This window comes from Rhinolophus sinicus, linkage group LG05, assembly GCF_036562045.2.
Source record: "Rhinolophus sinicus isolate RSC01 linkage group LG05, ASM3656204v1, whole genome shotgun sequence".
NCBI classification, from domain to species: domain Eukaryota; kingdom Metazoa; phylum Chordata; class Mammalia; order Chiroptera; family Rhinolophidae; genus Rhinolophus; species Rhinolophus sinicus.
The window spans coordinates 22,415,312-22,429,110 of record NC_133755.1 but is presented as its reverse complement, the minus strand read 5'-3'; the positions used below and the strand labels follow the sequence as shown (position 1 = coordinate 22,429,110).

Below are 13,799 nucleotides of genomic sequence, written 5' to 3'. Positions count from 1 at the left end.
ATAACTATGTATGGTGTCAGGTGGGTACTAGATTTATGGATGATAGATGGGAGGGATATTGGGGCAGGTTGAAAAAGGTGAAGAAATACAAATTCATAGTTATAAAATTGTCATGGGTATGTATAGAAAAGCATAGGGAATATAATCAATAATATGGTAACAACTATGTATATGCTAAGTGGGTACTGATCATTTCATAAATTATATAAATGTCTAACCACTATGCCGTACACCTGAAATTATTGAAATATTGAATGATAACTGTAATTGAAATTTTAAAAAGGGGGGAAGATAAAGGGAAATAAGAGGTTCAAAATTCCAGGTATAAAACAAATAAGACTTGGGGATATAATATACAGTATAGGAAATATAGTCAATAATATTGTGATAGCGTGGTATGGTGTCAGATGGTTGCTGGACTTACCATGGTGATCACTTCTTTAGGTGTATAAATGTTGAATAACTATGATGTACACCTGAAACTACTATAATATTGTATGTTAGCTATACTTTAATAAAAATCTTTAAAAAATAAAATTTTTATAAAGTAAAAAAAACTATATAAGATTACAGGCAAGTATTAAAATGGAGCACTTCATATTATTTAAACTACCCACTCAAAATAGTTGTCATAAAATTTGTGTAAAATTAAAACAGAAAAAAACAGAAATAGACTCATAGATACAGAAAGCAAACTGATGATTTTTAGATGGGAGGGGGTTGAGGAAATGGGTAAGAAAGGTGAAGGGATTAAGAAACACAAATTGGTAGTCACAAAATAGTCAGGGGGATGTGAAATACAGTATGGGGAATATAGTCAATAATGCTGTAAAAACTATGTATGGTGTCAGATGGCTACTAGACTTATCGGGGGAATCACTTCATAAATTATATAAATGTCTCATCACTGTGCTGTACATCTGAAACTACCATGTTTCCCCGAAAATAAGACCTAGCCAAACCATCAGCTCTAATGCGTCTTTTGGAGCAAAAATTAATATAAGACCCAGTATTACATTATATTATTATATTATATTATATTGACCCGGTATTTTATATTATATTATATTATATTATATTATATTATATTATATTATATTATATTATATTATATTATATTATATTATATTAACCTGGTATTATATTATATTATACCCGGTATTATATCATATTATATATTATATTATATTATATTATATTAATTATATTATATTATATTATATTATATTATATTATATATTATAAAGACCCGGTCTTATATTACAGTAAAATAAGACGGGTCTTATATTAATTATTGCTCCAAAAGATGCATTAGAGCTGATTGTCCGGCTATGTCTTATTTTGGGGGAAACATGGTAATATGAAATAATATTGAATGTCAACTATAATTAAATATATATATATATATATATATGTTTACAGGATGTAAAGTACAGCATAGGGAATATAGTCAATGATATTGGAATAACTATGTACAGTGTCATATGGGTAGTAGAGTTGTTGGGGTTATCACTGTGAGGGGTGTAAATGTCTAATCAGTTTGTTGTTTTGTACAATTGAAACTAATATATTTTTTTAAAAAACTACAAAAGGAAGGTCTGGAGGAATGTCTTTCTTCTCCAACATGGGTTTGCCTATTTTGTTTATTTTATTCATTATGGGAAATTGATAGATTGAAAACATCACAGTCACCGTTAGTTGTGAGTAAATGATATAATCAAAACTATAAAGCTGCTCATTATGTACTCAAATTTCTGCAAATAATAATAGAGTGTGTATATACATATTTATACACATACACACATGTAATTTATATACCTATGTACACACGTTTGCTTTATTTTCTTTTTTGTTTGTGTTTATTTGTTTTTTACTCAAGGAACATTTAGTATCTTTGTCACAGGAAGGCTGACAATATAAAACTCTTCTTATATGTGAAAACTCAAAAATAACCCAAACTGAGTGGCAAGTAAAATAATTGCTCTGAATAGCAAAAGAACAATCCAACATTTATTAACAAGTTTTTCCTGAATTTTCTTAAATTAGAAAAACACACAAGAAAGTTTGCTTGTACTTAAATTGCTGTTTTCTGTTTTTAATTTTGTTAACATGTATTTCATTGCCTTTATGAGTAGAAATAGTGTATATACATAGAACCAACATTTGGGGATGGCGGTTTGCCTTCTGGGGTGCTTGCATATGGTAAGTGAGTTCTCTGATTACCCAGCTTCATCACAGCTCCCTCAACGAATGCCCTCATTTAATTTGCAATATCTCTGCAAATTGGTCTCTCAATCGCACAATTAAATCACTTCTAGCCATTTTGGAATCGTATTTTAAGCAATCATCTTGACGTAATTCTCACAGGCTCTGAGCTCCTGAGGGCAGAGACCAAGCACGCCTTGTCTTTGTGCATCTAGCACAGGACCTGCCCAGAGCAGGTATTCAACAGATGTTTCCTGAGCAGAACTGTCAGTTACCTAATGGAAAATGAGAAGAAAGGCATTTTTTATTTTATTTTATTTTATTTTTACTGAAGTGACTGCCCCAAATAGAAATGAATTCAGCCTTATGTAGAATATATACACTTAATTTCCCAAATGCAGACCAGTTTCTGACTGGTCACTTGGTAGCAGATCACAGGCTCAATCCCATCTGTTTTTGAACATCTTGAATCAAGTTCTCTCTCCTCTTATCTTGTAAGAAAGAGATGCACAGGTAGTTGTTTTGGGTCAGAGGAACATATTTAAAATATTGATACTTCAAAATTTTAGATGAAATATTAATCAAAGAGAGTTTGTGATGATTTTCTTTCCATCTCTGTTCTTTAATTACGGATGACAATTTCTTAGGAAGAGCACAAGAGTTCTCTTTCACATCCCAAAATATTATTTTTTAACAAACAAAATTCTTAAAACTATTTTGAGTTTTTAAAACTTGCTGGTTGTTTTGCATTTTGTTAAGTAGTTGGTTGGTTGGTAGTTTTTTTCCTAAATTTTATCTACAAAGGCTTGAGTTATTTTTTGCTTTTCACATTTCTTAATAGCAGTCTTAGTAGAAGTTTTAAGAAAGATTGGTAACTCAAGTCAGATGGGACAAGTATAGTTAATTTTCCCCCATGGCAATTATAAATATTAGGAGAGTTTTTATGGTTGTGTCATAGCTTCCTAGTGATGCAGAATTGGTAAGACTTACATGATATATAAACACGTGACTTGTTACATACACATCATTATAGCAACCATATGATAAGAACAATGTAAACAGCTTCTCCTTGCAACAGATCGTCATTAGAAGAATCACTGCATTCCAGGATCTGAGGAGTATCTTTGTCCCTCAAGAAAATGTTAAGTTCTGGTCCCATCCAGAAAGCACATAAAAAGACCTCAAAATCAACTCCTCATTAAATATCCCCCCCAATTTTATAAAAATACTGAAATAATATTCTCACAAAGAAAGCAAAGTCAGAGTTTAGAGAATAAGTATCAAGTACATGCACAAAAGCTTTCATTTCACCCGTATATGAATGGCTCTAGAGAAAGATACATGAGAAAACAATCAACTACATAACACAATCTTCATGGCACCTAACTAGGGGCAGGGGAGGAGGAAATAAATAGTTCATAGGGTAAATCCTCTGTCCCGTAGTCCAATCAGGGAGGTCCCACGGTGTCACAAGGCAGTAAACGTCCAGATATCTTTTCAGATAACTTCCTTAGCGCTGGACTATTCAGTTTCTCATTGTGCTCCTTCCAAATGTCAACATTATTGCCTTCAGTGTCCTCAGCCTGAAGTCAGCCATCCTGCAATATGAATGAGAACTTGTTGCACGGCTGGGTCTCATTTAATACAATAAGAGTGTTCCTAGAAAGTAGTTTATCAGATAAATTCGAGAGATCATCTCAAATGATCAGTACTTTGTCCTCTCAAGATGTAGAGGGAATTAAAAGATCGTGTAGTCCACCCAGCATATGAAATCTTAAAGACTCCCATATAGAGTCTAGCAAGGATGCTTACAACAATGCTTCCTAAAGGGGGATCCATAAAACATTGGTCTCTGAAAGCCTCCTTGTTGGGGTTTCTTTTTCTTATTCACTTTCATATTCTTATTCACTTTTATATTTCCAACTTGAACTGTGCTAGGCCAGTAGAAGAAGTGGAAGGATAGGACTGAAATACATATTTGCCACGACGACCAGTAGGGGAAGTGTTAAAAATAAAGTTGATATTACATATCTACAGGGAAAGAAAGTAAATTAGTTGGTTGCCTAGGGTGGGAGTGAGGTGGGGGAGATGAGGAGTGACGCAAATGGGTACAGGGTTTCTTTTTGGGATGATACAACTGTTGTAAAATTAGGTTGTAGTGATAGTTGTGCAATGCTGTGACTAGACTAAAAACCATTGAATTATACACTTTAGATGGGTAATAATATTAAATTATATCTCAATAAAGCTGTTTTTAACAGTTGGTGTTAGCATAAAGGGGAAAATGGCTCTGCAGGAACTTAACAATAAACTTCATATGACTGACGATAACACGCAGTCTCCTTATTAATTGTCCTCAATGAGGAAGGAGCTAGAGAAATTTTGGTTAAAGGTCACTGGAGTTTTTCTCATCATGGAAAACTATGTTTAGGTCTCCTGAAGAGTGTGGAATGTGAAGGACCACCCATAAGAATAAAGAGCCCTGGCTTGATCCACTAGGATCTCTGCCTAACCCAATATTCTGTTCATGAGAATGATTCAGTAGTGAGGCAAATGGCTGCCCTCCATGACACTGCTTTAAAGGTTAGGAATATGACACCAATTTCCCCCAATCCTTTTCCTTAATACACTATGAAGTGTTGACTAATAAATTTATCTAAGTCCATCTTGAATCAATTTATATTTTCAGCTTGTTCTAACAAATTCCATATGCTTCCCAATTTCCTTTGGATGATTGGAGTGTAATTTTTGTGTGGAGGCAGATCCTGGCATACAAAACCTTGAAGTCCCCATGTCTCTGATTCTCACCACCCCATTCTCCCTGATGGTATCAAAAGCCTCTTTTTAAAATAGGGACAAAAGTTTCCAACTTTCCTTCTATATCTATTAGTCTTTTGCTTCCACTGGCTCCCCTGTGTTTGGGCCCTGGTTCTAACTTGGGAAACTAAGCTGACTGGTATACACACTGGTCCACTGAACATACATGATAATCATGGGTCCCTGGGACATCATTTCAGTACACAGATATGGCAACCTTCACTAAGTTTACCCAGTTTAATTTTATACATATGAAACAGGTCCAGAGAGACAAAACCATTTGCCCAGGGTCACATATATGGCCAATTGCAAGACTAAAAAAGTGATATTTCTTGATTCTCAACCATTCTGCTTTCAAAACCACCCAGGTTGCCTCCCAGACTCACTGCAACACTCATCTCAGCCCCTTTCAACTTCCTCCTTCTGATTTTATTTGTGGTTTGACCCAACACTGACCTCACCATCCTGTCTGGTCTCACCCATGTCTGCTTCATCCTGGTCAAGTTCGAACTCTGTGCCACGGTCAACAACATCAACACCAGCCTGAACCCTGGGCTTCTCATTTTCCCACTTCGCAAAGCCTTTGTCTTTCGCTGCTTTGTCGTGGAACTTGGATTTCATTTTGGGGAAGGTGTGAGATCCCGAGTCCCCCCAGCCAGCCTCTGACCATACAGGCTCAGTCTGGGTGGCCTGGCTTGTGGTGGCCCGCTGCAGCCTCACAGAGATCTTACGAGAAGAGCCCGTAACCAGTGTGATGGCTCTGCTGTCCAGGTCTCGGTGGCCAGTAGCAACGCCAGGGAACTCGAACACCTCATCCTGCACTGGAAAGGGAAAGATTATTGTGATTATTTGACAGTTGACTGCTTCGTAGCAAACCATCAAAGCTGGTGCAAGTAACAGGCGTCTGATGGGCCAAGGTGCCAGAGGAACGGACCAGAGGCAGAATGAAACTAGTTGCAGGCGAGTCGCATGTTAGTGAGACCTGAAAGCAGAGAGAATCGAGGGGGACTCAAGGGTGTGGCCACTGCTGCTCACCCTGGAGAATGCCTTGGTGTTTATAATGATTCTGACCAGATTTAGATTCAGAACCCAACAGAGGTCCAGGTGTGGGAAGGTGAGCAGAGAGAAATTGCAATGGGAAAGAAAGAACATAGAGGACATTACCTGGGGGCAAGGATGGGCTTCCAGGCAGCGATCCATGACTGCTCCCTAAGGAAGGTGCCCGGGCAAATCTTCTGCAGGCCAGAACCAGGAGGTCTTTGCATTGCTTGTGACAATTGGCTCCACAGTCTGAAAAATCCCGAAGTATCACAGATGATTAGTGTGAACCAAGTATGTCTGGTGCTGACTGGGTTTCCAGGGTGGTGCTTGAGCTGTCCACCTTCCCCTCCTCCACCCTTGATTCTGTGTTGAATTTCAAAGTCTGACTCAGGCCCACAGGGTGTGACTATGGCCTGGAAAAGGGTCGGTTGGACTCTCGTGTCTTCCTGGGGTTCCTAAAGTTCTCTTATATTTGTTCCGCTTCTTCCTCTACACAATTCATTGAAGCCTTGGAGAGGCAACAAGCAGGGGCGAGGCTGAGTGGGGAACTGCCTTTGCCCCAAACTAAATGCAAATCATGTGGGAGTGGGGTTCTTTCCCAGGCCAAGATGGGTTCCCCACAAAGAGGCTCCCTAAGCCAGAATGAGGCACAAAGCCTCAGCTTCTAGTCTCTCCCAAGATCAATTGCTGATTTTATTCAGTATTTGTCTGCATTTTAAAATTTTTCTTCATTTCCCAAAACCTTTTCCAGGGCAAGAGATTATATATTCTGCCTCCTTTCTTTGCATAGAAACAGAAAACAAGGTGGGCACATGCTCAACAGACATGTTCCAGATGTGACAATGACTTTGAAATGGCACGCAGCAGATTCTGTGACATTTCCCATTAGGATATTTTAGTTAAGAAAGTACAATATTAATTGCTACTTGGGGTAGAAAATTTTGACCACTTTGGAAGATAGCAACACAACTGTTTCATATGAGAGCCCTGCATTTCCCTTAGATTCACTGAACAGATATGATCATTTTAAATAGTGTATTTGTCTCTCACCATCAAGGAAGATCTGTCTAATGATTTCCAGTACCTATTTTCCCCAAAATGGTCTTGTTTCAAATGGACTTGTAATCACATTATAGAAAAATCAAGTTATAATATGTTCAGTTTTTTTACTCTTTGTGCCTTTAAGAGAAAATACCATATATATAAAGATGATCCAAGGATTTCATAGATATTCATCTTCACAAAATAGTGTGTGTGCGCGTGTGCGTGCACATGCACATCTTTTAGGGGATACAGGACAGAAACCAGAGTAAAACTAAGGACTTATAGCTGAACAGTAAAATACTATAGTATCTTTGCTGCTTGAAAGAAAAATCCAAGTTAGACTAAGACTGATACAGAAAACTAAAGGAAATGTATTTTTTGAGCTCTAAAACCTGACTCTCTTTGAAGTTCAGGGAAATTCCTTGTTCATGCAAAATGAAGGCCAAATATTGAAAGATGGCTGGAGAAACAAGGGCATCACAAGGGAACAATATTAATCTGAAGTCATCCTGTAATCAAGTGTTTCCTTTTGTAGTTTTATTATCTTTTTCAAGAGAATTACCAGATTCATAAAGGAATCAGTATAAAGCGTCTGCATAAAATATTCGGCAATTTCTTAATTACCCATAATGTGTAATAATCACATGTGTACAAGTAGCAAACATATCCCTAAATTCCCATTAATATTATGTATTGCATTCATCATATTTATGTATTCAGTTGTCTGGCTATACATTTTAATTAAATGAGGAGACATATGAATTAATTCATTGAAAGGGACGAAAATAAGTTTTAAGGTTTTCCCTCTTTTCTCATCAGTATCTGTGATTTAATAGAGAAAGAAATAGCTATGTGACAGTGGCAGGAAATGCATATGTATTACAGAAATAAGTGATACTTTTTTTTCCCCGGAAGGATAAAGTTCCTATGTACAGTATCCTGATTAGGTCTTTCCCACTTCAGAATTCCCACCTTAACTGTATGCTGATTATCAACAAGACATTTTAGAGATGGGGACTAGCTGTATGCAGGTTGATAGGGGTGGTTTGCTTCCTATTCTAACAAGCTATAAAAATCCAGTCGGGCTCTCCAACATTCCAGGGAGTCCTTTCCTGGACACATTAGCTCTTCATTTGCCAGTGGCCCAAAAGACCCGAGCTCTCCATGATGCCAAGAGCTGTTGTGGTTTCATCAGACAAATTTGATTCCTGTCCCAAATGTCACATTCTTTAAATTTTAACAAAGGAACATTTATTTACCTTTGCATTTGTATCCTTGCTTGATTATGCCCCAGAGCTGTAACAAAAGACAAAGGTATGTCAGGGAACCTGAAGAAAAATCTGGAAAGCAAACAAGGATGGCTAAAGAGAAGGAAATCCTAAGAAGCTGATGCCTCTCGGAGTACAAACAGGATGTAGCTGCCCCGGACTGACACCCTTCCTGTAGGACAGAAGAACCCTCTCCCAGCCCGCTCCAGCTGGGGTGATAACAGGAATGTTGCTTCCCTTTTCTTTCTGGGAGCCAAATGGGAGCTGGGATTGGAAACTGACGTTGGTGCATTTCTTGGACTTTCGTATAATGCTCTCTCAGCAAAAGTGACGGGGGAGACATTATCACTCTGTCTTCAGCCTTCTTTTTAATCACACGCTGCTCTTGGTGCCCACTGAGGGAAAGGAAGCAACCTAAGCAGTGTGCATCCCGGTAAGGCACTGATATTTTGCTAGGTTATTTTCTGAGTAGCATTTGTACCTTGAAAGACTACAGAAGAGGAAAATAACTAGTATGTATTCATGTATTCATTCTCCGCCTTTGCTCAGTGTTGGGCCTGTGCCAGGGCTTTGGGAGATGCAGAGAAGACGCAGATTCTCCCCACCGCATAGGAAGTGGGATGTAGGAAGTGACAAATGTCTCACGAGAGATGTGAGGGCTTACAGTTCGGCGAGGGAATGTTTGCCCAGGTGGTTCAAGAGCACCAACCTGGTGGTGGTATCTTCGCCCTCCTGACACACCGTAAACTTCATGAAGAAGAGGCCTTACCGTGTTCTTTCTCATGCCTTCCTTAGCTCTTGCACGTGGGTACCAGAGACACCAGGAACATACAGTATGGATGAATTAAATGGTCTTAGCTCAAGCTGGAGAAGCCCCACTCCTAACCTAACTTTGGTGGTTAGGTTGGGTGACTGATATCTACTTACTAAAATGATTTTGAAAGAAGCAGGGCTGGTGGCCTCCTGGGACTGATGGAAGTGTCATTCCTAATGCATTAGAGAGGAATAATGCCCTGGGTGTCGGCATCAGTGCCCTATGAGAAGAGTAAGTAGCTGCCAATGTGAAGTGATTCAAGGCCATCAGGAAGGCTGCTCCTCACCCTCCTTCTGACAAGAAAATTCCACCAGTGGAGAGTGATTCCTTTGAACTTTAGAAGTTATTGGGCCCTTCAGAATACATTGTTAAGATGCAAATGTCTCCTGGGACAGAGCAACAGTTTGCTCTGGAGACAAGAAGGATTCTTCTTAAGACAACTGACTGGAAGCAAGAGCATGACTGGAAGAGGAATGGGGAGGAGACAATACAGCGAAGGGAAGAGGGTGGGCAGAGCAATCACATCATGTTAGAGCTATAAGGATCTTCAAGAGAATCTAATTAGCTTCTTTTTTATAAAAAGTGAGTGTGATGATCCAGGAAATTATGTAATTTGTAAAGTCCCACTTCTGGGAAACTTCACAGTGATAAGAAATTGTTTCCTCATGGAGCTCTTGATAATAGCAATAACAATAGTAATGATGACGGCTAATGTTTTTAAACTCGTGCTATGGGAGCAGCACACTTTTAAGCTCTTTATGTATATGAACTCATTTAATGCTCACAATACCCTTATGGGATAAGTAATGATAATTTTCTCATTTTACAGATGAAATGACTGAGCTATAGAGCAGTGAAGTCACTTGACAAGGTCTCACAGCTTGTAAGAACAGAAATGAGAAGAATGTGTGACTTGAGGGAAAGACAGGAAGCCATTGCTCCTGGGTGTGGTGTGTATAAGCAAAACCCACCAATCTGGGACAAGAAAGGATAGGATTTAAGAAGCATCCTAATATCCAGATGTGGCCCATTATAGCACAGGTGCAGGAACTGCTGAAAAAGATATAGCCAAGCATGAGTCCTATCAGGAGGGGAAGCCAGGGCATTGCTTGCTAAGCTTACTTAATACCTAGGAGACAACACTAGGCAGGAAGAAGCTCTAGGTCAGCATGCCAGCCAAGGACAGGAGAGGTGACCTCACTTAGAAGGCTGTGCAGGATATTTCCTACAGTCCTTTGATTTGAGACCTTGGGCTGCTATAAGAGTTGGAGTGACTGATTGTGGTGTAAGGACCACTGGACTGGGAGTCAGGAGACGTGGACATGAATCATGGTCCTACTGATCCGTGTGACCTCAGGGAAGTCACTTAGCTTCTCCAGACCTCAAAATAAGGGAATTAGCAAAATCCTTTCAGTTCTTGAATTCTAACTCTAAAATAAGTATATTTCAAGTAGTGTGTTTGTTTTCTTTACCCTTAAAATGGAATTTATTTCAAAAGCAGGTGGTCTAGGTCTAAAAAAGGGTTTCTTGCATTCCCCCGTAATTCCTTTCAATGATATATTTAGAGAGTTATGTTTACAAATCCCTTTGAAAACCAACAGATTTTTAAAATATTTGTGAATAAAGATCAAATTAAATTGTACCAATAAAATTAAATATATTTTGAAAAATGTAAAAGGGCTATTAAAACTTTGAGTTCATTTCCACTAAACTCCAAAAGTATCAAGGAACACTAACAACCAAAAAATAAAAAAAATTTACTCTGAGGTATGTGACATGTAACATGTCTGATATCATTTAATCATCATAACAACAAGACAGGTAAGAATTAACCCCTTTTACAGATAGGAAAACAGAGACTCAAAGATCATCAATAACTTGGTCAAGGACAGAGTTAATAAGGGGCAGAATTGAGATCCAAAGCCAGGGTTCCAGATTCCGAGTTCTGAGCTATCTACCTCATCACAGCTGCACCAAGAACCTAGCATCAGAAACTGTCCTGATGAGTTGGGGAGAAGTGGAAGGTTCTGAGAGGTGGAAGGTCCGTGTGGAAGATCCTGAGAAACACTACCTTGCTGCTTCTGCAGAAGCAGTGCCTCCATAGAAAGGAGAGACATCCAGATGGATCGGGAAGCAGAGCTAAGGCCCTGAGATTTGATAAGGGCCTTCCAACTCTCATACCACACCAAAGGACAAATGTCTCAACTTGACTTTTGGCTGAGCCATGCCATGGCCTAACAGATTCACTGGACCTCACTCTGCAGGAGAGAGTTACACATGACCCCATCCCACCTCAGCATTTTCGGGTCTAGATACATCCTCAAATTCCCATTATAAGAGAGAAATATGTAAAAGAAGATGTGTCTATTTTACAATAAAGTGGTCAGGTGATGCAATCCCAGTGGTGAAGTATGAGAAGCTCTCCTTGCCTGGGGTGGACGGAGAGAGCTTGGTTACGTTGGCCTCTCCCCTTGACCATGCCAGCTGCTGTGACCACTTGGGGCCATCTTTGAGGTAACCCACTCTCAGAGGGGTGTGTGCTTGAACACAAATTCCTGCCCTTGGGCCCCCCAAAGCCAGTTCAAGCATGGGATGGGAAAAAGTGTAATTTAGTAGTAGCACATAATATCAGCTATAGGTCAACAAAGACTGCTGAGTGAAGTGAACATGACTGAGCTCTGGCATCTGATAAAGGAACAATAGTCATATTCATTTGGCTGCTGGGCCACCCTCAATTAGAGTGTTACATTTTCCATCTTATTATAACTTGGGTATCAACTAAAAGACGCTCAGGGCCCAAGAGTCTTTGCTTAATGCCAGGGCCAAAGCTGACCTTAGGTGGTAAAGAATTATCAGATGTTGGGGGGCGGGAGGGTGTATGACATGTATAATCTTCATTTGTTGCAGTGGTGTAGGTAGAGAGCAGGATTCACAGTCAGAACACCTGCGTTTGAGGCCTGGCTCTGATAAATATTGGCAGTTCAATCCTGGCAATTTTGAGGTTATCCTCACTAGACCTCTTTATCTTCATAGCTAAATGGGGAGAGTAAAATGCCCACCTTGTGGGCTAGTTATGGGGATTAATTACACTAATATCTGTGGAAGTACTTCATTACTGTCAAACGCTGAGTAAATGTTATTTATTATTATATTCCTCTTCCCTCCAAAAAGATTTTTTTTTCCTTTCTTCAGTTATGAGTTAATGAGCCGCGCCATGATGGATTTCTAGTGACTGACACCATATGAAACAAGAACTGGGAGGAACTGGGTAAAACAAATACTCTCCCTAATTGCACCCTCTTGTGAGTATTAGTGACGAATGCCAGGGCTCATTGTCATGACATTTCCCAGCAGGGATTAACAGACAAATCGCTCATTTACAGGGCTCACCAACCTTCTCTGTCTTCACTAGCCCTACATTCCTAGAAAGAATATAATTGAACCTGCAGATCTGGCTTTTGATTTTAATTTAATTTTCAATTTCAGGGAACCATCATGTTTTGCTTCTGATCTGAGGCAGTCAATGGATTCTGTTCAGTGCAGCATTTTCCTACCTTCTCAGAATGCTGCACAAATAACTACGTACAACAGAAAACAATGGAAGACAAACTTACAAATCCTGCACAGTGTTCGCAGAAGGTTGGCTTGAGATAGGTCATCTCCTGAAAATTATGGACAAATCCTGGTCCCATTTTACAGTGTAGTTGGGACTTAGCTCTCAGGAAGTAAGCCATCATTTCATCTTTACTAATTAGGCCATCCCTGTGAAGAGAATCAAAGAAGAGAGGGATCTTTGAATTCCATATTGCAAAGTGGTTGCCACACTTTAATTATTTATCTCCCAAACCTTTGTGGCCAAAAGCCAGTGGGGAATGTTCACTTTTCTGTTACATCAGAAAGGAGGAAAGGATCTCATAGGACAGCTTTAAGTGTGAAAGGCTTTTTTAGTATGCAGGTGTGTGTGTGTGTGTGTGTGTGTGTGTGTGTGTGTGTCCTGCGCACTGCAGCACAGAAAGTCTCCTTTGTTACTGAATAGTAGCTTCCAGAAGGACATCTCCATTCTAGCCCTTGCCTCATAGTAGACTTTGCAAGAATCAGGTTGCTGGAGAAAGGCAGAAAACTGATAGCTGGACCCACCATTCTCAAATTCCTTCAGCCTGATGTCATCCAGGCCACTGGCACTGGTAAGCCTATCGGGGAGTCATCCTGTCTCAGGGAAAATCATGCTTCCACCCCCACTCTCCAGCTTCCCCAGGACACTGCTCCTTCCAGGTCCTGCTCCTGCTCTTCACGTACTACTTCCTCTGTTTACAAATATGCTCAGGACTTACCCTCCTAAAAACTGTCTTTCCTCAATCTGGCTGCCATCTCTAACACTTGTCTTTTCTCTCTTCCTTCTCTTACTCTGCAAGTTTTCAAAGAGCATTCATTAGGCATTTTTTCCATCCCTTCTGTTACTCTTTCTTCCATATATTCATATTTCTTACCCTACCATTCTATTGAAACTGTCACAACGACATCCTCAGTGGCCTTTTCTCATTCCTTGCGCTTGTTGACCTGCTAGCAGCATGTTACATGGGGAACAGGTCTCCTTTATGACACTCACTCCT

At 39.5% G+C, this 13,799-nt stretch overlaps 1 protein-coding gene across 9 annotated transcripts in view; it reads right to left on the bottom strand.

Annotated features, from left to right (window-relative positions):
- Window positions 1-1,997: 1,997 nt before the first annotated feature.
- RASGRP3 (RAS guanyl releasing protein 3) overlaps window positions 1,998-13,799 on the bottom strand; it is a 90,675-nt gene continuing 78,873 nt past the window's right edge. For all 9 annotated transcript variants that reach the window (XM_019741875.2, XM_074331891.1, XM_074331892.1 and 6 more), the window contains 5 exons: window positions 12,804-12,951; window positions 8,367-8,403; window positions 6,187-6,312; window positions 5,479-5,843; window positions 1,998-3,803 (listed from right to left, as the gene is read on the bottom strand). In XM_019741875.2, the coding sequence (XP_019597434.1) occupies window positions 3,795-3,803; window positions 5,479-5,843; window positions 6,187-6,312; window positions 8,367-8,403; window positions 12,804-12,951 (685 nt within the window). In that variant the 3' untranslated portion in view covers window positions 1,998-3,794. The remainder of the gene's footprint in view (window positions 3,804-5,478; window positions 5,844-6,186; window positions 6,313-8,366; window positions 8,404-12,803; window positions 12,952-13,799) is intronic.